General features: G+C 44.2%; 1 protein-coding gene across 4 annotated transcripts; it reads left to right on the forward strand.

Annotated features, from left to right (window-relative positions):
• The first annotated feature begins 5,602 nt into the window (after positions 1-5,602).
• Positions 5,603-26,277, forward strand: CCSAP (centriole, cilia and spindle associated protein). 4 transcript variants are annotated; one of them, XM_035281119.3, is made up of 4 exons: positions 5,603-5,722; positions 6,117-6,528; positions 20,257-20,525; positions 21,866-26,277. In XM_035281119.3, exons 2-4 carry the CDS (start codon positions 6,165-6,167, stop codon positions 22,040-22,042), a joined length of 810 nt encoding a protein of 269 aa, XP_035137010.1. In that variant the 5' UTR covers positions 5,603-5,722; positions 6,117-6,164; the 3' UTR covers positions 22,043-26,277. The 4 variants fall into 4 exon arrangements, with proteins under 4 accessions (XP_035137010.1, XP_078212801.1, XP_078212800.1 ...); XM_078356675.1 differs by lacking the exon at positions 20,257-20,525; XM_078356674.1 differs by lacking the exons at positions 20,257-20,525; positions 21,866-26,277 and adding an exon at positions 12,078-15,864.
• The last annotated feature ends 494 nt before the right edge of the window (positions 26,278-26,771 follow it).

Below are 26,771 nucleotides of genomic sequence, written 5' to 3' on the forward strand. Positions count from 1 at the left end.
GTTTGAGGCCACCCTGGCCAACATAGTGAAACCCCAACTCTACTAAAAATATAAAAATTAGCCAGGCATTGTGGTGCATGCCTGTAATCCCAGTTAAGGGAGGATGAGTCAAGAGAATCACTTGAACCAGGAGGCAGAGTTTGCAGTGAGTGGAGATTGCACCACTGCACTCTAGCCTGGGATAGTGAGACTCCATCACACACAAAAATATAAAAATAAAAAAAATAAAGAAAAAAACAGGAGCAGGCATAGGAAACTACTAAGGAAACTGAGAAGCCAAGTTGAGAGGAAGGAAGCAAACCAGTCCAACGTGTCAAACAAAATGCTTAAATGCACATTACAGAAACCAGCTCTGGCTGGGCACAGTGGGAGGCGGTGCCTGCAATCCTGGCATGTTGGGAGGTGGGATCACTTGAGCCCAGGGGTTCAAGACCAGCCTTCAACATGCCAAAATCCTGTCTCTACAAAAAATACAAAAAAATTGGTTGGGCGTGGTGATGTTTGCTTGTAGTCCCAGCCAGTCAGAAGGCTGAGGTGGGGGAATCAAGTGTCCCCAGAGAAGGTGATTGCACCACTGCACGTCCAGTCAGTGACAGAATGAGGCCCCATCTAGAAAAAAAAAAAATGGAAAAAGAAAAAAAATCAACTCTTGTTAATTTTAGGAGAAAACACATACCTAAAGATTCTCTGGAGAGGCTGAAACACCAGGTTTGGCGCTCTGGAAGGAAGAACAACAACAGAGGCTGCTGCTCTGCTGGGTATCGGATACTGCAGTATCCCACCCCTGACACCATTAGCTCGAGATGCTGACATTTTTCTCAGCACTGTGGCCACTGCTGCTCCAAGAATTTGGTCTTTAGATTGGCATTTCAGTCAGCGAGATCCTCCTGGCCCTTGTTTCTATGCATCATAGTTCCTGAATCAAAGTCTGGGGATAGGGTACCTGGAGAGCACAGGTAGGTCTCATGACTGCTCCCTATTTGCAAGGGAGGCTGGGGAAAATATCTGGCTTTTCTGGCTTCTACAACGGGAGGGGAATTCATAAAAAGTATTGAGTAGATAGGGGATGTCTCCTGAGTATGTTTGTATTTGGAAGGAGCGGTGGGGAGCAGGGGAGAGAAAGAGAGTGGCACTATCTAGAGATAAATGGGCAGAAGAGGGCAGTGGGGGGAGCACTATGTGGGAGGAGCCAGGAGGGGTGGGTACAGAGCATGCCAGATGGAAAGATCAGCTTCTTCTCAGAAGCGAGGAAGAGGGAAGTCGAGGAAGCACTTGGAGGACGGCCTCCCCTGGCTCAGAAGGAAGAGTTTATTGACACAGGATGGGCTGGCAAGCTGAGGAAGTGGTAGTGCCAGAGGCTTAGGGTGGAAGGGCTCTGGGAAGTTCCACCACACCCTCCGGAGGTGGACAGCTTTCATGTCCCTGTGAGGCTGCCTGCTCTGCTCCTGGCCAGATTTGGTCGCCAGCAGGTTTTTCTCATGTGGAATCTGTATGCCTGTGTGGCAAATATCTATTCTTTTTCTGTTATCTTTCAGGAGTCTGGTTCCAGACTTTCCTTTCCTTTTTTTTTTTTTTTTTTTTTTTTTTGGAAATGGAGTCTTGCTTTCTTGCCCAGGCTGGAGCATAGGGGCATGATCTTGGCTCACTGCAACCTCCCCCTCCCAGGTTCAAGTGGTTCTCCTGCCTCAGCCTCCCAAGTAGCTGGGACTACAGGCACCTCCCACCATGCCCAGATAATTTTGGTATTTTTAGTAGAGACAGGGTTTCACCATGTTGGCCAGGCTGGTCTTGAACTCCCAACCTTAAGTGATCCATCCACATCAGCCTCCCAAAGTGCTGAGATTACAGGTGTGAGCCAATGCCCCCAGCCAGATCTTCCTTTCTGTTGGCTCCCCAGTCTCCATCAGTGGGAGATGCCCCTCCTCACCCAGCACTGCATCCCAGTGAGGACTTCCTCTGCTGAAATTGAGGGGACAGATCCTTCCTCTCCTGACTATGCCTGGATCCTGTAGTCTGGTTTCTGGAGTCCCCTTGGTGTCTCCTCATTTTCTATTTTTCCTGTGAGCTTCTTAGGTCAGGGGTCCTAGTACCGTCCGTGGCCTTTTAGGTTCTGGGCCCCATTGCAGGAGGTGAGTGACAGGCGAGCATTACTGCCTGAGCTCCTCCTGTCAGATCAGCAGCAGCAGTGGATTCTCACAGGAGCGTGAACCCTGTTGTCAGCTGTGCATGTGAGGGATCTAAGTTGTGCACTCCTTATGAGAATCTCCCTAACGCTTGATGATCTGATGTGGAACAGTTTCATCCCGAAACCACCCCCCACACTGCCCCCCACCCATGGAAAAATTGTCTTCCACGAAACTGGTCTTTGGTGCCAAAAAGGTTGCGGACTGCTGCCTTAGGCCATTCCTAAAAGTTCCCTCTTGCTTAAGAAACCAGTCCCAAGCCAGTAACATTTGCCACAGTTCTTTCATCTCTGCTAATTGGTCCTCATCTCATCTGCAGAACGAATTGACACTCTCATCCACTGTGGCCATCCTTCAGTGCTGTACGAACCGGGGATTCTCTGGAGGGAGCCTTACCTCCTTTGATCTAGAAGTACAATCTTACAGGTTCTGTTTATGACTATATTCGATTTTTAACAGCTAGTTACACAGTCAATTATATCCCAGAGAGCAGTCCTTTCCATCCCATGAGTGCTGCCCAGTTTGGTCTTACTCCTCATGTTCTTGTTATTTTAACACAAAGACAAATGTATAAATGGACACATGTTGCTTCATTTGCTCGCTGCTCTTCCCTGTCCCCCTGTGGTTCTCGTGAGGCTGTCGACCCCAGACTACCACTATATCCCTAGCTACAGGGATGAGGATGTGACCTGGCCTTGGCCAATCAGATTATCTCATGTCCCTGGCAACAGCTGAGCACATAACTGAAGAATCTTTGTCTATAATTGGAATACCAATTCTTTTTCCAGCTGTATGGAGGAAGCCCTTTTCCAATGGGAGAAGAGGCCAGCCATCAGCAGGAAAGCAGAGCTCAAAGACAAAGAGAAGGAAAAGAGAGTTCTGGTGACATTGGTTGAACACGTAGTTCTACCTCTGCCTGAGCCCATGAATATCCTTTCTGTTTAAGCTAGTTTGAAATGTTTTGGTCACTTTCAAGTGGATAAATCCTAACATGCTAACATGCTTAAATATTAGAATGAAGTAATACTTTTAATTATGAAAAACAGAGACAAGTGAAAAGAAAACCCCCAAATCATTCCTAAGCTTATTTTTAGTTATACAAAAAATGGTATAATACCATATATTCTCCTTATTTGTTTATTTTTTAGAGTGATGAACATGTTATTTATTTATTTATTTTTTTTTTTTTGAGAGAGAGAGTCTTGCTCTCTTGCCCAGGCCGGAGTGCAGCATGATCTTGGTTCACTGCAACCTCCGCCTCCCAGGTTCAAGTGATTCTCCTGTCAGCTTCTAGAGTAGCTGGGACTATAGGCATATGCCACCATGTCTGGCTAATTTTTGTATTTTTAGTAGAGATGAGGTTTCGCCATGTTGGCCAGGCTGGTCTTGAACTCCTGACTTCAGGTGATCCGCCCACCTCGGCCTCACAAATTGCCCTTATATTAGTGTGTGTGTGTTGTGTTGGAGATTATAAAATATGCCCACAAATTCCTTCATCCAGTATGCAATGCCTTTTGCAATGTGAATTTGCTGCTTCCCTTGGGCAGAAGGGAGGTTTATTTCTATCCCTTGACTCTTGGCCTGGTGATTTATTTGAATGGGAGAATGCAGCCGGACATGTATATAACCTTGAGTTGCCAGTCCAGCCTTCTGGATGTGACCAAGACAGCCCAGCCCACAGCCCACCCCACTGCCAGGTATTTGAGGGAGGTGTACTAGTTTGTTTAAAGGAACACCAGAGGCTGGGCAATTTATAAAGAAAACAGGTTTATTTGTCTCATGGTTCTACAGGCTGAACAGGAAGCATAGTGCCAGCATCTGCTTCTGGTGAGGCCTCAAGGAGCTTCCAATCCTGGTAGAAGGAGAAGAGGAGCTGTCATGTCACATGGAGAGAGAAAGGGAGCAAGGGAGAGAGGGGAGGACATGCCAGGCTCCTTTTGAACAACCAGCTCTCAAGCGAAAATAGTGAAAACTCACTCATTACTGCAGAATGGCAGTAATGCATGAAGGATCTGCCCCATGACCCATACAGTTCCCACTAGGCCCCACCTCCAACATTGGGGATCAACTTCCACATCAAATTGGGAGGAGAGAATTATCCCAACTATATCAGGAGGTCATCTTGAACCCTCTAGCCCTGCTGTCTCTCTCTCAGAATCCAACTGTGGAGGAACTTCCAGCTAACCCTCAAAATCATGAAAAATAATAACTCTTAGCTGTTTTAAACCACTTTTGGAATGAATTATGCAGTAAAAGCTGAGATGGATGGTGTCCTGCCATGTCTCACGGAACTACGTATAACCATTTCCCCCACCTTATTCAATATTTATTAAGGTTACTTTGGTTGCAAACATCAGAAATCAACCCCAGCCAACTTAAACAAAAGGAAAATGCATTAGAATGTCCCTAATGTAAGTCAAGGAACAGAAAATAAAATTGGGAAGTGGGGAAATCAGGGCGTCCGCGGACTCATTAGCAGCATGATATCCTGGAGTTGCCGTCCAAAAAATTGCCATTAACACCATCCCGCGCTAATGATAGCAACTTCAAGTTTTCAGAGCAGACGGTCTGACCCGCCCCGTTTGGGTCAGTACCCACGTCTGAATCATTTAGCTATGATGAAGTGGGCGTCAGTGGTGGGAGGCAGGAGGCGGACATGTAGAAAGTAGGTGAAGTCGTGGGAGTGCCGATGCAGAAGCCACGAGCGCTGCTCATGGCCTGGGCCTGCTTTTTAACTGCTACATGTTTTGATTCTCCAAAAGTTGTTTTCCTTTCAAATCTCTTTGCAGCTACTGTATCAAGGCATTTTTTTTTTTTTTTTTTTTTTTTTTGAAGAAAGGGAAAATAGTGAGGGGCCACTTTTGAAACTGTAACAAATGGGGCAACATTGTATACTTCTGCACAACGTAAGTGAATCTGTCAAGGTTTTATGTGCAAACGGGTCTCTGAGTGAGTGAAATGGTTTTGATCAGTATCTAAAAGAATCTGGGGGTGTAGACATAAAAGGGAGTTAAACCCAGAGTAACAGGTGTTGTGAATACAGAGGAGAGGAACGGGGAGGCTTCGAATGGGGACAGAGTGTCGACCTCGGCCCCGGCCTGGGGTGGGGGGGCTGCATCTCCGGAGAGAGGGGGCATCTCTTGCCCCTAACTGCGGTGTGACATGTGCCTGGGGCAGCGTCTGCTGGGACTAGCGAGCGCGGGAACCTCGAATAAGTGGGCCAGGGACCTGAGCCTGGGCCCAGGCCCTCGGACTGGGAGGCCCGCCCGCGGAGGCACGCCCGTACCCCTGAGCCTCGCGCTCTGCACCGAAGCAGCCACCCTCACCGAGCTGGAGGGGGCCGGGGGCCTGGAGCGCGGGGGGAGGCTCTGGGACTGAGGCGGTGCCTCCGCCTCCTGCCTGCCGCGGGAGCGCGGGCCGCCGCGGCGACATCTTGCTCAGGAGGAAAGCGTGCCGGAGAGCGAGCCGCCCTTTAGCTGCTGCGCCACGCGCGCCTCTGGCCTGGGCGCAGAGGATCCGCCGGGTGCCGCGGAAAGGAGGTAAGGCCACCCCGCGGGTCCGCATGCCTCGCTCAGGGGGCGCCTCCAGAGACCCCGGGGCCACCCGATCACCGGCCCCGCCGCTCCCCTGCCTCGCTCCTCCCCCCGATCAGCCCCCGGATCCCGCGGTCCCCTCTGCGGGACCAGCCCGCAGCCTCCCCGCCTTCAGCCCTCGGAGCAGCGGTCCTCGGCGGTGAGCCCTCCGACCCCAGTAGCGCGGGTCCCCCTCGGGCCCCGCCTCCACTGCCGGTCGAGGCCGCCCCCGCCCCCGCCCCGCCCCCTCCGGGACCCGCCCCCTGCGCCCGCCCGGGCGGGGCTCCGGGTTTAAACGTCGCGGCGGGCAGGGCCCGCGGAGGGGCGGGGCAGCCTCTGTGTCGTGTCCCGGGTCCCGTAGGCTGCGGGTAGCGCGCAGCGGCTGGCGCTTGAGGCGGCAGGCGACATCATGTCCCCGGGGAGCGGGGTGAAGAGCGAGTACATGAAGCGCTACCAGGAGCCGCGCTGGGACGAGTACGGGCCGTGCTACCGCGAGCTGCTGCACTACCGCCTGGGCCGCCGGCTGCTGGAGCAGGCGCACGCGCCCTGGCTCTGGGACGACTGGGGCCCAGCCGGCTCCTCGGAGGACTCAGCATCGTCGGAGTCGTCGGGCGTCGGGGGCCCCGCGCCCCGGTGCGCCCCGCCCTCGCCCCCGCCCCCGCCCCCGCCGCCCGCGGAGCCCGCGGCCCAGGAGGAGGCGGAACGGCGGGCACGCGGGGCCCCGGAGGAGCAGGGCGCGGAGGCCGAGGATGCGGAGGACGCAGCTCTGCCAGGTACTGGGCCGGGAGGGGAGCGCAAGGGGCCTGCACGCAGGGACGGTTTGCTCCAAGCTCTTAGCAGCCAATCTCTATGATTTTTCTTTTTTGAGACGGAGTCTCGCTCTGTCTCTCGGGCTGGAGTGCAATGACGCTATCTCGGCTCACCGCAACCTCCGCCTCTCGGGTTCAAGCAGTTCTCCTGCCTGTCTCCCGAGTAGCTGGGATTACAGGCTTGCACCACCACGCCTGGTTCTTTTAGTATTTTTAGTAGAGAAAAATGTTGGTCGGGCTGATCTCGAACTCCGGATCTCTCCGTGTTGGTCAGGCTGGTGGCGAACCCCGGACCTCAGGTGATTCAGTCTCTCCTTAAAGTGCTGGGATTACAGGCGTGAGCACCACACCCGGCCGTCGATTTCTATTTCTTGCGCCCCTCGGGGCAGGCTTTTCCTTCCCATCCCCCCACCCCGTAGGCAGAATCCGTCTGTCTTGACGAAATAAGGAAGGGGCAGCCTTTGCCACCTTTAATTTCCTTAATTAGGTGGCATTCGGTCCAGCCAGCGGTGAACTCAATTGAAGCGCAGCTGGCTGAGTCCCGGGTCTGTCCTCGCGGGCCTCTCCGGCTTGGCTAAGCACCGAGTCCCATCTGCTTATTTCTAAGCGCCCATTTTTGATCAGAGGAGCCCCAGCTTTCATCAGATTCTCAAAGGTGACCCAAAAGGTTAAGAATCACAAAGCTAAGCTTTCTGTCTGATGAATGGGACCATTGTTTTTCGTGTTAACTCCGACCTCGCCGCGCTGTCCTTAAAGAATATTTTGCGTTTGTTTACGTGGGGTGTTGTATAACTTGGCTGTGGGAGCATCTTTGTAAGTGCTAGGTTCTCTCTCATTCCGTCCGGACCCATCCTCCCTCGCCCCTCCAGATCCGAAAGCGCTAGTGCTCCTGCTGCCCCCGGTGCTTCCAGCCTTGGCCCTTCACTTTCTTTCCTGCTCAGAGGGTTGCAGGGCTGGGGACTGTGAGCATGTGAGGCTGGTGCCGAGGACCCAGCTGAAGCCTCAGTACAGCCTGGAGTAACCAATGGTTCCTTCCTGTTTCTCTAACGTTGGCCAGGCACCACCAAATCCCTGGATTTTAAAGAGACTGGAGTGAGGAAAATAAGGAAAATGCAATGAGAGCCTGTTAGACATCCAGTCACTGATGTAGGAATATGTATGTTGTCATTTAATGTTCAAAACAATTCGAAAAAAGACCGCGTTTTAATCTCAATTTTATAGATGAAGAAACAGAAGCTCAGGATTAGTGACTTTATTTATTTATGTATGTATTTTTGTTTACCCGATTGCAAGCCAATCAGACTCTTCCTGGCTTCTCTGTGAGAGGCTGAGGAGATGAAATTTCGGCTCTGAGCCAGGTCGCTTTGCTCCTGGTTGTACCATCTTCAGCTATTTTCAGCTCATCATCGGAGGCAGGATTGCCTCCTCCCATCATGTTACTTGTGAATCCCCACAAATCATGATGCTTCAGTGATCACTGCTAGAAATGCAAATAACAGAAGGTGGAGGGGTAGGGAACATGCCTTCCAGATTATTCCTGTGGGCTCTGATCTGCTAGCTAAATTGAGATGTACTTTATCAGGCTAAACGGGCTTTTCTCTCCCCCATCTTTTATTGTTTGTGATGGAGCTGTCAAATATTTGCATGCAATAGAAATACAGTTTTTAGGCAGCATTGTGATATGGATGGTGCCTGTGTTTACCAGCTCAGGTAAGCTCTGAGTTCATGATTATTTTGGTTTCCTTAGAGATAGTGTCCTCCCAGTTATTTCTTCCCTGCTAACAAATGTTTCTGGTTTAGGCATCAGGAAGGAGAAAGGATGTTTCTGCTTTCAGGACTCACGATAGCAGCATCTTTTGTTTTGCTCCCACCTGTAAGAGGCCCTTTGACTCCTGTGTTGTTTGCACAAGATTAAATATCCTGGCTTTTAAGTGAATGGTTTGAAATACTAGAGCAATGAGTACTCTTTTGAGTTTCTACAAGACATAAAAATTCTTACCTCCCTCGAACCCACAGATTCACATAGAATCATGTAGTTCCACCTGACTTGTTACAAAAGCGCATCAGTCCCCTGCCATACATAACACCCTGGATTTTCCTTTGGTATTTATTTCCGTATCTCCAAGTAACATAGCTTTTATTTACATTTGATTGTTTTTTCAGTTTTTAACATTTTTTTTTTACTGATCCCCTCACCCACACACACATGAGCCAGCTTCATACCTGCTCAATACAGTCCTCATAGAGTTTGTTGGATTCATAATTAGTATCTACAATATTGTGTCCATGGAAAAAGTTGCTCAAAGCTGATCCATACTGTTTCCCATGATTCTCCTTTTTCTTTCACAATAGAACCAACACATCAGGTTCACTATCACTCTTGCCATCTTTAGACACCCCTCCCAGGGCCCCTGACCTACTTCTGTCAGACGTGGCTGCTGCTGTTGTGGCCTGCTGGCTGGCTGGCATCTTGGGAGGGCCCTTGGCCATCCTCCTAGGACCTTTCTTGGCTTCTCTCTTGGGTTTGAGTCTCTGTCGTGTGGCCCTCATGTCCTTGGTGGAGCACATCTTCTAGTGGCTTCCTGAGAGAGGATGGTTCAAAGGTTAGTTTTCCTTGAATGCCAGGAGATGGCTTTATTCTACCCTTACAATTTGGTGAGTGTGGCTGGGCATGGAATTGTAGTCTGTAGACACTCTGGAGGCATCTCCTGCTATGTGTTATGACAGCTGATGTTACAGACAGGCATTGTTATGATTCTTGATCTGGATCTTTTGTAGGAAACGTGTTTCCCTTCAGGAAGCTTTCAGGGTCTTCTCTTTGGCCTTTGTGTTCTGACATTTTTCCTTGATCTAGATCTGTTTTCCTTTGCTTTGCTGGGCACTTGGCGGGCCTTTATAGACAAACTCACGTTCTTAATTCCTGGAAGGTTTCTGCAATTATTTTGTTTCTATTTTTTTCCCATTTCTTTTTTTTTTTTTGAGTCCTTAGTTGGATATTAGACTATCATTTTATCCTCTAATTTTCTAAGTTTTTCTTTACAGATTTTCATCTTTTGTTGTTTTGATTTCCGGGTGATATTCTCAGCTGTATCTTCTAAATCTCTCATTACATTTTCCATTTGAGGGATCCTATTATTCTTTTAAATTTAAGAGCTCTTGAATTGTTTTCTGGGCTGGCGTTCATTCTCTTCCTTCTCTCATTCCTTTCCTTCCCTTTATATTTCTTTTTAAAGATAGTATCTGGTTCCCGATTCATGCATATAGGATTTTTCTTACTAGTGATATATATTAGAAGTTTTTGTTTGCTTTCTGCTCTTCCTGTGTTTCTTCAGCAGAGTCTTTCACCTCTTGCCTCTTTGATCCCTGGTTCCCCATTCTTACTTAAGGGATGGACACTAAAAAGTTATTAGGAAATTCCGTGTGTGTGTGTGTGTGTGTGTGTGTGTGTGTGCTGGGGTTTGGGGGTGGAAGTGCTTGTGGACCATGGGATTCTTTTCCTCCCACTGCCAATATGCTGTGAAGAGTGATCTAGACTGTCTCCCATGCCTTACTTCATAGTCACGTTTTCTTTTCAGATTAGATTTTATTTTTAGCAAAGTTTACATGTGCAGTAATTTAAACAATTTTGCTTAAAATGACAAAACATGCCCCTGCCGCATTTCCCACCCATGCCCCTTGCCCCTTTCAACTCGATTTCACTTTCCTTTCGGCATTGGCCACCCTCTTTTTATTTAGACTTATCTGTTGGCTTTTCGATTGTGAACATTATCAACTGACTTCCCATTATGGGAGATGAAGATTTGGCTCAGGATCTTAGCTTTGCCTCCCCATTCTACCCCCAGACACATACCAACCCTCATATCCCCACAATAGTAACCGTATGATTGTTTTGTTTAATCTCTGTTCTGTATTTGAATTATGGCTGTGTAAATATTTGCAGGTGAGCCATGTAATATATTTTTTGTTAAAATTTATGGTTTTCCTGAAATTAATAATTGTTTCACTTTTTTGTTTGCTCATTTTTTTTGCCCCTACTCCAGTAATAGGATTATTAAAAAGTAAGCCACCTATCACTGTTTTTTATTTCGTATTTATTTTACCTATCACTAATGCCTGAAATAGCCTAATAGTACTATAAAACTTGCCATATGTCAGATATATCAGGTGTTCTGTTCGTTTGATGTTTTTTTTCCCTTGGAGACATTTTTTGTTTTTTGAGTCCTCAATCCTCTTGTTCTAGTGTAGATTTTATACTAGAGCAGGCACAGCTGCTGAACTGGGCTTTCTTTACCATTTCCCTCCTTTAGGTGATTCCCCTGCCTTGCATGTCTGGGTCTTCCTTTTGCTTGGCTGGTTTCTTCCTTTTGATGAAGTACCTCCTCTGTAGAGCCTGTAAAATACTGCATGGGAATTAGAAATTTTATAACCTTGCAAATCTGAAAATGCCTTTATAATATCCAGGATTGATATTTTGTCAAGGTAGATAATTCTCGATTGGAAACCTCAGCGTTTGAAGGCATTATGATTACACCGAATCCTAGCCTCGGGTCGTAGTCTTGAGAAGTGCCATGCCATTCTGAGTCCTGCTTTGTGTATGTGACCCGCCCCCCATATTTGTTTTCATTTTGTTTTGTTGGAAGCTTTTGGGAGATTCTTTTTATCCTAGATGTTCTACAATTTTGTGATGTGCCTGTGTGTGTCTTTTTTCATTCATCTGGCTGGGCCTTTTTATTCTGGAAGCTTCTCTCAGTTCAGTGATAGTTCCTATTTTTCTGTTTAAAAATAATTTCCGCTGCTCCATATGCTTTATTTTCTCTTTCTATAATTATCCTTAGTTGGATGGTGTACCTGGAGCAGACCTCTAACATTTTTACTTAAAAATGTTTCAACATTGGAATTTGGAATTTTTGGTTCTATTTTTTGGGAGAACCCTTCATTTTTATCTTTTAATATCTCTATTGAAATTTTAAATTCTCACCTTAGTTTTAAATTCCCAAGAGATCATCTATTTCTGGTTCCTAATGTTCTTTACATTAAAAAAAAATAGCATTCTGTTTTCAGATTTCTTTTAACCTACAAAGAAAAAAAAAGGCCAGAAATATATTTTCGGAGCTGCCTTCCCTTCCCTGCCTTGCCTTTTTCTGCATAGTTCTCTTCCTTACTAGCAGAGGATGTACTCAGATGTTTGCTCTTAGCCTGTCTGCTCATATTTAAGAGTAAGGCCTGAAAGAGCTTTTTAGGAGCTCTGTGCACGGGGGATACCTGTTTTCTGTAATTGGATGAGGACCCAGCTGTTCCTCTGGGGGCTCCAAACATGTACACCTGCCAGCATCTCTTGAGTGAGCTGCCCAGACCGTGCATCTGCAGCCTCCTGTCTCATGGGGAATAAGCCTGGCACCAGCATCCTGGGAACAGGGATGGAGGAAAGCGCTGGGAGAGGTCTCCTTTACCATGAGGCCTTTCAGCTCATTCGTTTTCAGGAAGCCGTTACCCTTGGCTTCTGCTGTCCCTAGGGTCATCTCAAGTCCAAGCCTACCCTGCTTCTGCCACTCAAGACTGAAATCTGCAAGCCTTTGGGTTGAAGAGGGGTGACCACCTGGCATATGAACTAGGGGAAAGAATGTGAAAGAAGTATCAATTGCTGTGTAATAAAATTACCTTGAAAACTAGTAGCTTAAAACTAGTGAAAACAGTTGTCCCTTGATAGCTGTGAGAGATTGTTTCCAAGACACCCCCATGGATACCAAAATCTGTGGATATTCAAGTCCCTATATAAAATGGTGTAGTATCTGCATATAACCTGTGCACACCCTCCTGTATACTTCAAATCATCTCTAGATCACTTATAACACCTACTACAATAAAATACCATGTAAATAGTTATGCTGTGTTTTTAATTTGTATTACTTTTCATTGTTTATTATTTTTTATTAATTGAAAATATTCCCAAATATTTTCAATTCATGGTTGAATGAGCACACAGATACATTTTCTGGGCTGGAAGTTGGCCCTGGGCAGTGAGACACCTTGTCTACAGCCTCTACTGAGAGGCTCCGGGCTGGAGGGGCCCGGCTGGGCTGTTGCTGGGACCCTCACATGCATGACCTCCTCCTGTGCCTGGCCTTCCTCAGAACACACTGGCTAGTCTGAAAGGACAGCATTCAGAGACAGACTGAGAGGATACTGCATTGCTTTTTCTCTTTTATCCTCAGGAGCTCTGCAGGCCCTTCCTCACCCATTCTACCCTCACTGGGGAAGTTATTATTTGGTGCAAAAGTCATTGTGGGTTTTGCCATTACTTTCAATGGCACCAAGCCCAGGTTCCAGGCGAGGGCCCATGGATCCCAACTCTTAATGGAGCACATCCATATTATAGGCAGAAGAGCATGAGGGCTGGGGTGCTGATTGATGCTGAACATCTGGAAAAGATAATCCACTGCACTAGCATTGAGGAAGCTGGCACCTCATACAACTCTTTAATTTTTTTTTTGAGACAGGATCTTAGTCTGTTGCCCAGGCTGAAGTGCAATGGCATGATCTAAGCTCACTGCAGAATTGACCTCCCAGGTTCAAGTGATCCTGCAGCCTCGGCCTCCTGAGTAGCTGGGACCACAGGCTTGCGTCACCATACCTATTTTTCCCATTTTTAATTTATAGTAGAGATGAGGTCTCGCTGTGTTGCCTAGCTGGTCTTAAACTCCTGAGCTCAAGAAATCCTCCCATCTTGGCCTTCCAAAGTGCTGGGATGATAGGCGTGAGCCACCACACCTGGCTCATATGACTCTTTCTAGGGCTCAACTTCTATCCTGGAGGCGTTTCCCCTCTGGCAGTTAGGATTCATCCTGCTCAGTTCTGTGAGGCCATTTTTACCTCTTTACTTCCTTTTCTTTTCTCCAAATTTTATTGATGCCTTTTGCCTGATGTCATCACCTGCCTTGCTCTCTGTCCTTGTGGCTTTATACCTTTTTTCCTTCACTTTAGTAGGATTTCAGGAGGAAGAGATTATAAAATTTAAGGGACTATGAAGCACAGGTTTCCAGTGTATATTTAACCTGAACCCTCCAATGTGCTATATTTTTTAAACTTATTTTTATTTTTATTTTTTTCTCTGTTTCTTGATCAGACTTGCCAGAGGTTTGTGAATTGGTTTAGTTTTTCCCCACGCTGAGGATTTGTGGATTCTCTTTATGATATATTTTCATTAATTTATTATCTTTTTTCCTTTAATTTTCTTCAGGTTTATTTTGTTCTTTCCTAACTTTTTGAAATGGATGCTCATTGTTGATTTTTTTGCCCCCTGTTTTTCTCTTTTGATATATTCATTTCAGGCTATACATTTCCCTCTGATAACTGCTTTAGCTGCATCATGTATATTTTGCCATGTAACATTTTTATTCAAACTCATTTTCTAATTTTCATTATATTTTTAAAAATAGTCACAAAAATTTATAAAATTTAACATTTATGTGTAGTATCCACATAAGGAAGCAAACCTGACAAAAACAAGCAGTGGGGAAAGGATTCCCTGTTTGATAAATGGTGTTGGGGAAACTGGCTAGCCATGTGCAGAAAGCAGAAAGTGGACCCCTTCCTGACACCTTACACTAAAATTAACTCCAGATAGATTAAAGACTTAAACATAAGACCTAACACCATAAAAACCCTAGAAGAAAATCTAGGCAAAACCATTCAGGACATAGGAGTAGGCAAGGACTTCATGACCAAAACACCAAAAGCATTGGCAACAAAAGCCAAAATAGACAAATAGGATCTAATTAAACTCCAGAACTTCTGTATAGCAAAAGAAACAATCATTAGAGTGAACCGGCAACCAACAGAATGGGAAAAGATTTTTGCAGTTTACCCATCTGACAAAGGGCTAATATCCAGAATCTACAAAGAACTAAAACAGATTTACAAGAAAAAAAACAAACAAACCCATTCAAAAGTGAGCAAAGGACATGAACAGACACTTTACAAAAGAAGACATACATGAGGCCAACAAACATATGAAAAAATGCTCATCATCACTGGTCATTAGAGAAATGCAAATCAAAACCACATTGAGATACCATCTCATGCCAGTTAGAATGGTGATCATTAAAAAATCTGGAGACAACAGATGCTGGAGAAGATGTAGAAAAACAGGAACACTTTTACACTGTTGGTGGGAGCATAAATTAGTTCAACCATTGTGGAAGACAGTGTGGCGATTCCTCAAGGACCTAGAAATAGAAATTCCATTTGACACCTCAATCCCATTACTGGGTATATATCCAGAGGATTATAAATCATTCTATTATAAAGACACATATACACATACGTTCTTTTTGGCACTGTTTACAATAGCAAAGACCTGGAACCAACCCAAATGCCCATCAATAATAGACTGGACAGGGAAAATGTCGCACATATACACCATGGAATACTATGCAGCCATAAAAAACGATGAGTTTGTGCCCTTTGTAGGGACATGGATGAATCTAGAAACCATCATACTCAGCAAACTGACACAAGAACAGAAAATCAAACACTGCATCTTCTCACTCATAGGCAGGTGTTGAACAATGAGAACACATGGAAACAGGGAGGGGAGCATCACACATGGGGTCTATTGGAAGGGACTAGGGGAAGGACGGGGGATAGGGAAGTTGGGGAGGGATAACATGGGGAGAAATGCCAGATGTAGGTGACTGGGGGATGGAGGCAGCAAATCACATTGCCATGCAACAATCCTGCATGTTCTGCACATGTACCCCAGAATCTAAAATGCAAAAAAAAAGAAAAGAAAACATATATTCCAGCCTGGTCAACATGGCAAAAATACAAAAATTAGCAGGGTGTGGTGGCGCACACCTGTTACCCCAGCTGTTTGGGTGGCTGAGGCACAAGAATCACCTGAACTCAGGAGGTGGCAGTTGCAGCGAGCTGATATTACACCATTGCACTCCAGCCTGGGTGGCAGAGCGAGACTGTTTCAAAACCAACCAACCAACCAACAAAAAAACACTAATGCAATGTGTACTCAATGAGGAAATGAGAAATGTTCCCAGTGATGCCAGAATTAACGGAATGCCCTCTGCCGGACACGATGGCTCACACCTGTAGTCCCACCAGTTTGGGAGGACGAGGCAGCTGGATCGTTAGGTCAGGAGTTTAAGACTAGCCTGGGTGACAGAGTCAGATTCTGTCAAAGAAAGAAAAAGAAAGAAAGGGGGGGGGAGAAAGAAAGAAAGAAAAAGGGAGAGAGGGAGGGAAGGAAGGAAGGAAAGAAGAAAGAAAGGAAAGAAGGAAAGAAAAGAATGCCCCTATTACCACTACTTGGAATTTTGAAAAATGGTGCTGAAATACACATAACACACATTACTATTTTAACCACTTTTTAAATCACTTATTATTATTTTTTGCGATGGAATCTCATTCTGTCACCCAGGCTGGACTGTAGTGGTGTGATCTTGGCCCACTGCAACCTCTGCCTTCCAGGTTCAAGTGATCCTCCCACCTCAGCCTCTGGAGTAGCTGGGCCCACAGGCATGTGCCACCACACCCAGTTAATTTTTTGTATTTTTAGTAGATACAGAGTTTCACCATCTTGGTCAGGCTGGTCTTGAACTCCTGACCTCGTGATCCACCTGTCCTAGCCTTCCAAAGTGCTGGGATTACAGGTATGAGCCATGTGCCTGGCCTTACTTATTTACTTTTGAGACAGGGTCTTTCTCTGTCAGCCAGGCTGGAGTGCAGTGGCACAATTATTATTCACTACAGCCACACCTCCTGCGATCAAGAATCCTCCCACCTCAGCCTCCCAAGTAGCTGGGACCATAGTTGTGTGCCACCGTGCTTGGCTCACTAAGAAAAAAATATTGTGTGCGGGGGGTACTGGGCACAGTGGCTTATGCCTGTAATCCTGGCACTTTGGGAGGCTGAGGCAGGAGAATCACTTGAGCCCAGGGGTTCAAGATCAGCTTAGGAAACATGGCAGAACCCTGTCTCTACCAAAAAATACAAAAATTAGTTGGGTGTGATGGTATGCATTTGTAGTCCCAGCTACTTGGGAGGCTGAAGTGGGAGGATTGCTTAGCTCTGGGAGGTAGAGGTTGCAGTGAGCCAGTATTATGCTACTGCACTCCAGCCTGGGCAACAGAGTGAGACCCTGTATGAAACAAAAACTTTTTTCTTTTTGGTAGGGACAGGATTTTTCTATGCTGGCCAGGCTGGTCTCAAACTCCTAGGCTCAAGTGATTCTCCTGCCTCAGCCTCCCAAAGTACTGGGATTACAGGCATGAGCCACTGCTCCTAGCCCCCTTTAACTAATTTAAAGTGTACAGCTTGGCCGGGTCCAGCACTTTGGGAGGCTGAGGCAGGCGGATCACTTGAGGTTAGGAGTTTGAGACCAGCCTGGCCAACATGGTGAAACCCCATCTCTACTAAAAAATACAAGAAATTATCCAGGCATGGGGCACCTGTAGTCACAGCTACTGGGGAGGCTGAGGCCGGAGAATTGTTTGAATCTGGGAGGTGGAGGTTGCAGTGAGCTGAGCACTCCACTGCACTCCAGCCTGAGCAACAGAATGGGACTCCTTCTCAAAAAAATAAAAATAAAATAAATAAAGCGCACAGCTCAGTGGCATTAAGGACCTTGACATTTTTGTGCAACCACATTTTCATTTTGATCTATAGGTTATTCAGAAATGGTTTTAAGTTTTGAAACTGGGAGGGATTTTTAGAAGTTTTTTTGTGTACCTAGTTTAATTACATTATGGTTAGAGAATACATTTTATGTAATTTCAATTGTAAACATATTAAGATTTCTTTATGGCCCTGGATATGCAGATTCTTATAAATGTTCCGTATATGCTTTATAAGGGTTTATATTCTGCAGTTGTTGGGTGCAGTGTTCTATATACATCTATTCAGTCAAGTTTATGAATTCTGTTTAAATGCATTTAAAACATCAGACTCTTCAGTACAGCTCTCTCTGTGATGATGGGCGTGTTCTCCATCCACACTGTCTACCAGGGTAGCCACTAGCCACATGTGGTTATTGAGCACTTGAACAATAACTAGTGTAACTGAGGAGCAGAATCTTTAGTTTTATTTACTCTTACTTGATTAAACTTTAGGTTAGGCATGGTAGCTCATGCCTGTAATTTCAGCACTTTGTGAGACTGAGGCGGGCGGATCACAAGGTCAAGACATCGAGACCACCCTGGTCAACATGGTGAAACCCCATCTCTACTAAAAATACAAACATTAGCTGGGTGAGGTGGTGCGTGCCTGTAGTCCCAGCTACTCGGGAAGCTGAGGCAGGAGAATCGCTTGAACCCAGGAGATGGAGGTTGCAGTTAGCTGAGACTATGCCACTGCACTCCAGCTGGATGACAAAGTGAGACTCATCTCAAAAAAAAAAAAAATTTAGTAACCACATGTGGCTCATGGCTATCGTATTGGACCACCAGCTCTAAATTGAGACCGAATTTGTTTTTATTTGAATGTTCTGCCAATTACTGAAAAAGGGGCGTTGTAATCTTCCACCATTACTGGTGGAAATGCTGTTTTTGTTTGAAGACATCTTTAAACTGTTTTTTCAAACAGGGTTTTAGAAACATACACTTACTGTTTGGAAAAAACTCTCAAACTCTTTTTCCTCTGGTGTCACACAACAACAATCAACACAGACTTCTGTGATCCCAAAATGTGTGGGGATATCTGTGACCCTGAATATATGTGGGGCTATCTGTGACCCTGAATATATGTGGGGCAGTCTTCCCTCCAGCAAGCAAGCAGTCACTTCTTCAGCAGACACCCACTGCAGTTCAGTTCCCACACTCTGCCTGGAGACGGCGTCAGGTCCCACCGGTTGAGGGCTCCGTCAGACTGCCCCTCCTTCTCACCAGTCACAATCCTGCTGCAGTGTTGCTGGGCTGTCTGCTTTGGAGGGACCTTGTTTTTTTTAGATGAAGTTTTGCTCTTGTTGCCCAGTCTGGAGTGCAGTGGTGTGATCTCAGCTTACTGCAACCTCTGCCTCCTGGGTTCAAGCGATTCTCCTGCCCCAGCCTCCCGAGTAGCTGGGATTATAGGCATGCGCCACCACGCCTGGCTGATTTTTTTACTTTTAGTAGAGATGGGGTTCCACCATGTTAGTCACTATGGGAGCCCACATTGGCCTCCCATCGTGCTGTGATTATAGGTGTAAGCCACCATGCCTGGCTGGAGGGTCCATGTTAAAAAGCCTCCTGGCACAACCTCCCAGCTGGTCTGATCAGTATGTTTTTCTAACTGGCCTCTCTTCCCCTATCTCTGATCGCCCTCAACTTTAAAGGGAAGTAGAAATAGACAAGAGAACAGTCACGACTAAAGGTAGTAATGGCAAAATTCTATCCTACAGAGGTGATGAGACCTTGTAATAGCAATCTATAAAACCATCAATGATAACTGGGTGCAGTGGCTCAGGCTTGTAATCCTAGCACTTTGGGAGGCTGAGGCAGGAGGATTGTTTGAGGCCACGAGTTTGAGACCAGCCTGATCAACATAGCGAGACCCCATCTCTACAAGAAATTTTTAAAAAAAATTACCTGAGCTTGGTGGTGTACACTTGTAGTCCCATCTTTCCAGGAGGCTGAGGTGGGAGGATCACTTGAGCTCAGGAGGTTGAGGCTGCAGTGAGCCATGATCACACCACTGCACTCCAGCCTGGGCAACAAGGCAAGACCCTGTCTCTAAAAAAGGAAACAGAAAGATCAAATCATGACTAAAAGCAAAACTCTGGAGCATCTGAAAATGGGTCTCCCATGGCCTAAATAACCGGGGCACCTCAGATGGAACCCTAGACCCATCAGGAACTCCTACTTCAGTGGAACTGTTAGTGGAAGGAAACACAGGCTTACAAAGGGTTAATACTGAATCATACTGATTTCATAAAGAAGAAAAGCTTAAAAAATAAGAAATGGGAAAATCACAAAAGGTAGTTCAGGGGAATAGGTATTTTTAGAGTACGTCCTTGCTATCTGAGGTTCCCCCAGGTGGGGCAGCCACATTCATTACCGGAGGTTCCCCAGAATTTAGGGGTGTGATACGGACCCAGGCCTGATTCATGGGGTCATTTCCATTGCAAGTGTTGCGGAAACCCCCTTAAAACTGGGCCCTCACTTCATGGGGAATGCCTGTCTGTGCACCTAGGCGGTAACGATGGAAACCATTCCCTGTGCTGTGGAGGGGCTTTCAGGTGGAACGTCTCTCAGAAAGAGCACAGAGGGACTAAGGAGCATGTTTGGGTGGAGGAACTCAAATACCAACCTTCTGCAGCTGCTGGAGGATGACCACACATCCAGATCTTTCCCTGAAGCAAAGCAAAATTGAGATGATTGGATTTATCTTGGGGAATTGAGGAGAAAGCCCTTAGGCTGTGGTGCTTTCTAGCTTTTAACATTGCAGATGCTAAATGTTAGAATCTGAGTGGCAGTGGTTCAATCTCGGTATATTTGTTGTTGATTTTAAAATGAGATAAATGGTTTGAAAATTACCATGTTAACTTGTTCCTATATTTCTGCTTTAAGTGGATATGAGTTGAGCCATAAATGAAAATGTTACTGACTTACGCATTATGATTTTTCAACCTAAATATTTAAAGTAATTATATATATAAATCTAATTTCAAAGTATATTTTCATCCCATTTATCTCTTTCCAAAAGCACTGCCAGGGAAAGATGTAGAAGAGAAACCTGAACAACCACCTAGAACAAGAGAGACTGACAAATCACCCGCCAGGACGGAGCCTCGACAGCAACCAAGTGCCTTATTTGCTAGAGGAAACAGGAAAGCAGTCAAAAGTCCCCAAAGATCATCAAGTAAAATAAAAGAAAACAAGCATCCATTTGCTCTTTATGGCTGGGGAGAAAAACAGACGGATACAGGAAGCCAGAAGACTCACAATGTCTGCGCATCCGCTCCTGTGCACGAGGTCTGCTCTGGGCCCTTGTGGTTCTGTGTTCCCTTTGAGAGTGGCAAGCGGGGCCATGTGCCTGCCATCGGGCATCACGTCCTTTGGCCACTGGGTGCTTTGGGCCCATGGGAGATCTTAGGGGATAGCATGGTGGGCTGGGGAACTCACCAAACCTTTGGAACCTCTGATAAATCAAAGGAGGATTCTGCATGTTGGTTGCCTGGAGAGTGAGGGGTTTTGGCTGGGAGTTACCTGGTACCCAGAAGGGTTTAGTGACACCAAGCTGGGCAAAAAAGTAGATGCTGAGTTGGGGTTCCCAAGTTCCTGGGGGGCCAAGAGGTAAGGAGAAGCAGCACAGCCAAGGCTGACGACGGCCCGTCTGGATTTGCCACTGGCCTGTTGAGCTGTTTAGGTTTCCTCCAGCTTCAGTAACCCGGCACTTGGACTCCTTTATCTTTGGTTTGTCTGATTGACTGATGGCTTGGTATCTGCCATAGGCTCCCTTTTGCTCTTCTGATGAAATTTAAATGGCTGCATTTCCCCTCTTCATCCATAACAAATGCATTTTACTCCCAGGAGCTTTAGTTCTCCCCTGAGTTAGCCTTAGCTTGTCCCCCTGTATCAAGGCCTGGAAACATTTCAAATGAGAGGATCTTCATGTGGAGTCACAAAACATGTACATTAGCATTAACACCCTTACGACAGCCTAAAGCAAAGGGTGCATTTAAGGAAGCAGAAAGGGGAACTGTGAACGGTTCTGGATAAATAGCATGATGCAAGTTTCCCTGAACAGGCCTCTGAACCCCAGCAGATGGTGTTATTTGGAGTGATATTTGAGACCACAAACCTGCCGTTTAACAAAAGATCTCTGACAAGTCCACAGGATTAATTTGAACAGGATTTATCTGTAGTATAAGACATCTTTGGTGGTAAAATCCCTTGAGATGTGTTTGGTATACCAATGGTAAACATTTAAAGTTCTTTTATTTCCCCTGCTTCTTATGAGCTGTATATGAGTCTCTAGTGAAATACTTATGCTTAATGCTAAGCAGTTTGGACAGATTTCCAGAGCCAGTTCTAGAGGCACATGCAAATTCGTTGCTTACCATCTCTGTCTGACATTTAATTTGCTGTTGCTTAGTTTCATTATCCCGGAAATGAATCAAATGAGAGTAGCGTCGAGTGAGAATGGCTCTTCTGTGGAAATTTTTATGTAAAGAAGAACTCTAGAAAGAGGCGGGGTTTGGCTCTGCCCTGCTGCAGGTGACCTGGCAATAGGCAGCGTCGTGGCAACCTTTGTTGAACATTAGTGTAATAGCCACTCAAGTTACTATCCTTTTATTTTGAACTCTCTTTAGATTCATGAATCAGCATTACGAGCCAAGAACAGAAGACAGGTGGAAAAAAGGAAACTGGTTGCCCAAAGGCAGCGTGCCCACTCTGTGGATATAGAGAAGAACAGAAAGATGAAGGCTTCCTCCTCAGAGAACCCGTGGATGACAGAATACATGAGGTGCTATTCAGCAAGAGCTTGAAGAAACACTTGGGTGGACAGCCTCTTTTAAAAAGTGTCAATGACCAAAAGGAAAATCAAAACAAAAACCATCAAAAGAAACTGGACACAGGTTTAAGAAACCAACTGATTATGCAAGGTTTTTTTTAGGGAATTTGTAAAAGATTGTTTTATTTTGATGAATATTGGTCACCTACCTCGGCAGTAGGGCAGACAGTTGAAGCCATAGACATTTGGTTATTTATGAAGATAATTCCCTAAATCTTTGATATTCTTATAAGGGTTTTGTTTTAAAGCATCTTAGTCTTTTAAGACACTGACACCAAATGCCTTTAAATGGCGACGGATGCTTACACTTCAGTATTCTTTTCATAAGTTTAGGTAGAGCCTATTTTCATCTTGTTCTAAATAACTTTCCAGATTCTGTAGCTATAAGACCATTCCATCCTACAACATAAGACTCGTCTTCCTTATGTGCTGTTTTCTTTGTGAAAGAATATCAAGTCAAAACTGAGTGTCAACACTGCTACTGATTCCATGTATAATGAAACTAGAACTTGGCTAGTTCCTGAAAAATTTAAACTTGTTTGTATTTCGGTTCAGCAGCATCTTCATGTAAGATTGTGATATTTAAGAATTATCTGGGCTGGGCGAGGGTCTCTTTTTCTCTTTCAATGAGCATCTAGGCACTTATTATTTAATAGTTTAATAGCTCAAATACATTCCAATAGATGAAGTGCACACAACACAATATGTGTGTAGAGTAGTAGTGAAGCTTCTTTGGAGTCAAAGACTCACTTTTTTATTGCCAGTTTTTTTTTTAGAACACATACTGTGGATTCAGTCCCTTGTCACACTCAATCTTTTGGCATACACCTGCTGTGGACTTTTGCCTCTTCTATAATAGCTGGCAATGACATTTCAAACTTACAGTGTGGAATTGCATTTAGTACTCGGCATTGCTTGTTCCACTGGGATGGGGGCCGGTGTTAAGATGCCTGTAAGACAGACTGCACCCCTCTTTCTCTACTTTTTCTTTACAGCACTTAACAACAACAAAGTCTCGATGATGTACAGTGTTCAAACTTTAGGTTGAACTACATTACTCTTTGATTCCTAGCTAGTAGCTCTTACCTGCACTTTAATGGGAGAGAATGGTGGTGTGTGGATAGGCACAAATTTATGTAAATAGTGCTCCTTCTCTTTAGTATGTTTGCTTCTGGGGTAGAAAAATGATTTTAAAAAACACTGGTTTCCATCAGATGGATGACATCCTCTCTATCCTGTGGAGATAGGATTCTAATAGAATCCTATCTCTTACAAGAGATAAGAAAGGTGCTTTGCCTATGCCAGCTTGGCACCTGAAGATGTGTGAGTGGACGTGAGGCTGAACATTACCTTGATATTTTTCTCTGGGTTTTGGAAGACCATAGTCAATTTTTAGAACAGATTGGTTTCATTCCCTATAAAATCTTCACGTGTGATCATAACTGTTTAAGCTTTGAAAACACATACTGAAGTATTGTGAGCTTTAAAAAACTTTTTAAATATTTGCATAGTTTTAAGGTGAATTTGTTTCCTTGGAGAGCTCTCCTAATATGTTGAGTTGTATATTTCAAAAGAGGAAATTTTACATGTTGTTCAAAACAGCCTTGCTAGTAACCGGTGAATTTTGGTATTAATTATTATTAAAGTCTTTAAATGACACAGGTACTGAAAGATCACCTTAATGTGTGGTGTGGTTAGCTGATTGTGAAAACTGTTCCTGTTAAGTCACTTCTTGCATGTTTGGTGTTAGCCATCCAGCTCAGGCTCGTGTTGCAGCTGACAATCTAGGAAGGACGGCCTTGGAGAGCGCCTCAGGCCCCACGCTGACGGAATGCCTTAGAAACCCGACTTCCTCTAGATTTGAACACCCAGACTTTTCTCTTGTTTAGAAAACAGACTTGTATTTATTTAATGTACTTACTACTTAAAACTCCAGACACAGGTAAGGCCTAGAAGGCAAATATTGGCCAATTTTTTCTTCATTTTAGGTGAAAGACAAATGAACGAGATTTTTAAAGTGCATGAATCGTGAATTAATCAGTGTGAATTAATTGTAAGCCTTCATCTTATGTCCAAGTCCTTAGTTGCTTAGGGTTTCTTTTCTTTGTTTTTTAAAGAGTGACAATTACCTTTTGAACCTGTGAAAATTTTAAGAGTTGTTACAATTTGATGGTCTCCTTCTTTCTTTTCATTCTAGAAATGAATATGGTTGTAATCGTGTTTCTAATTCTTGGGACAACCTGCAAGACAGTGAGATAGTTTAAAAATTACCTTTCATGTTGAAAAAGTCTGAAACTGAGAATCCAGTGATACTTAAATGCTACATAAAACTCTTTTAAAATTTTTGATTTCAAGTTCTTAATTAAAACATTTGTCATAAATGTGATTTTGTTTTTTTATGTTATTGCTTTTAATATAAAATAATAGAATATTGAAGCAATAATATCTAGCACTCTGCTGGACATTAAGTCCACGGGAGGGGAGGTAAATAGGAATTGATTCCTTGTCTTTTAACCGCTCTTATTCAGGAGCTGTTAAAACCCTTGGGACCTCTGGCGACATAGATACTCTGCTCCTTAAAATTTCTAAGCACATCTATTCATTTTAAAAATGCATCTTTAAAAGATTATAGTTAATAGTTGTACCTTTTAGTTAATATTGTATTTACTTGGAAATATTTGACTAAATGAATCTTTAAAAGACTCATTTTAAAAATGAATAAATGTAAAATAGGCTACAGGGTGATCTTTCTTGCATATTATGTAGGAGGCATATTTATGCCATTTCATGTGTAGTATCTGTCATTGTGTTTCATCAAAGATCAATTCCTAGCAACTCGAAGGGTGTATATATGTATATACACATATATATACACACACACATACACATACACACACACACTTAGGTCACTTGAACTCAGCGGACTAAATTGTAAGAAAGAGAGCAATCAATATGGCTGTTATTGGAAACCATAATTCTTTCCAGAAAAGAATTCTGCACAGTTTATAAGTTAAATCTGTAGGGTCTTCTGCTATCCTTTTTTAGGTTGATAATGCTGTACTGGGCACAGACTTTGTACATAGAATGTTATGGTACAGTCGCCTCTGAGGATCCATGGGGCATTGGTTCCTGGCCTCCCTTAGAATGCCAAACTTCACGGATACCCAAGCCGCTTCTATAAAATGGTGTAATATTTGCATATAACCTACACACATCCTCCTGTATACTTCAAATCATCTCCAGATTACTTAAAATACTGAATAAAATGTAAATGCTCTGTAAATAGTTGTTATACTGTATTGTTTAGGGAATAATGACTAGGGGAAAAAAGCCTGTACGTGTTCAGCACAAATGAAATCATCTCTTTTTCCCCAAATATTTTCAATTCATATTTGGTTGAATCCATGGATGCAGAACTCTCAGATACAGAGGACAGACTTTACTTTCTTTGCAATGTTCAAAAGTATTACCAGCAAAGAGGAAGAGGAGCAAAGCATATATCAGAAGTCAAACGATTTTTCTTGTTGACTGCTTTGGTAGAAATCAGTTTAATGGATAGTTTTACATTTCACTGGACTAGATTAAAAATGGTGCTAATATTTATGTAGCTTGATGCTATAGTTGCTTTTGTGTCTAACTTAATACCAGACCCATAAAAGGTCCTTACTATATAATTTTGTGATCAGTTAAATGATATTTTAAAGAGTGATCTTAAAACTATGACCTGGTCATTTCAAAATGTCTGCATTTGAAATGAATATTTGCATTATAGGGTGGATATGAAGTTATTCGGTGCAAGGTATGCTTAATACCAAATCCTACGCAAGGAGCTCTGTCTAGGTTTTTGGTTCAAATTTGCCTCCTTCAAGCCTGCTAGTATGAGATGGAAAAAAAAATCGATTGCTCTTTTAATATTATTTTCTTTTTGAAATTCTGGACACCTGAATGAAGACAGTAGATGCCTCTTTTTAGATTTCTCTTATAATAACAAAACTTTATTGAGGGAAGCTTTCCCTATGCTATTGTAAGTTTGCTTTGAGCACTGCACTCACTTTAAAATGCTGGAGGAACCAAGGCTGGGTACGTATAATCACAAAGCCCAGGCCACAGGAATTTGGGGTTGTATTTTCTAAGACCTATGTATCATTTTTAGCTTATAGTTAATATTGTATTTACTTGGAAAAATGTGAATAAAGTTAATTAACATTACAGGCTGAGACTACTTTGTGAGAAATAATTCTGCTTAGTACCTAAATGACTTGAAGAAAATGTATGATCATATTGACTCCTAAAAGGATTTTTCAGTAGGTAAATGTTTAACAAGATACATTAGGTATGTCCAGGAAAAGATAAATAGTGTATATACACTTGCAGTTGAGCTCTAATTTTTCCCAGTCTTTTCCTTCACATCATCTTACCATTTTGAAAGTTACAAAAGTAATAGTGCATGGTTAAAACAACTCAAAAAGAAGTATAGAGTTGGCCGGGCATGGTGACTCATGCCTGTATCCCCAGCACTTTGGGAGCTGAGGTGAGCAGATCACTTGAGGTCGGGAGTTCGTGACCAGCCTGGCCAACATGGTAAAACTCCATCTCTACTAAAAATACAAAAATTAGCCAGGCGTGGTGGCGGGCACCTGTAATCCCAGCTACTCGGAAAGCTGAGGCAGGAGAATCGCTTGAACCCGGGAGGAGGTTGCAGT

Source organism: Callithrix jacchus, chromosome 19 (genome assembly GCF_049354715.1).
Source record: "Callithrix jacchus isolate 240 chromosome 19, calJac240_pri, whole genome shotgun sequence".
In the NCBI taxonomy this organism is placed as follows: domain Eukaryota; kingdom Metazoa; phylum Chordata; class Mammalia; order Primates; family Cebidae; genus Callithrix; species Callithrix jacchus.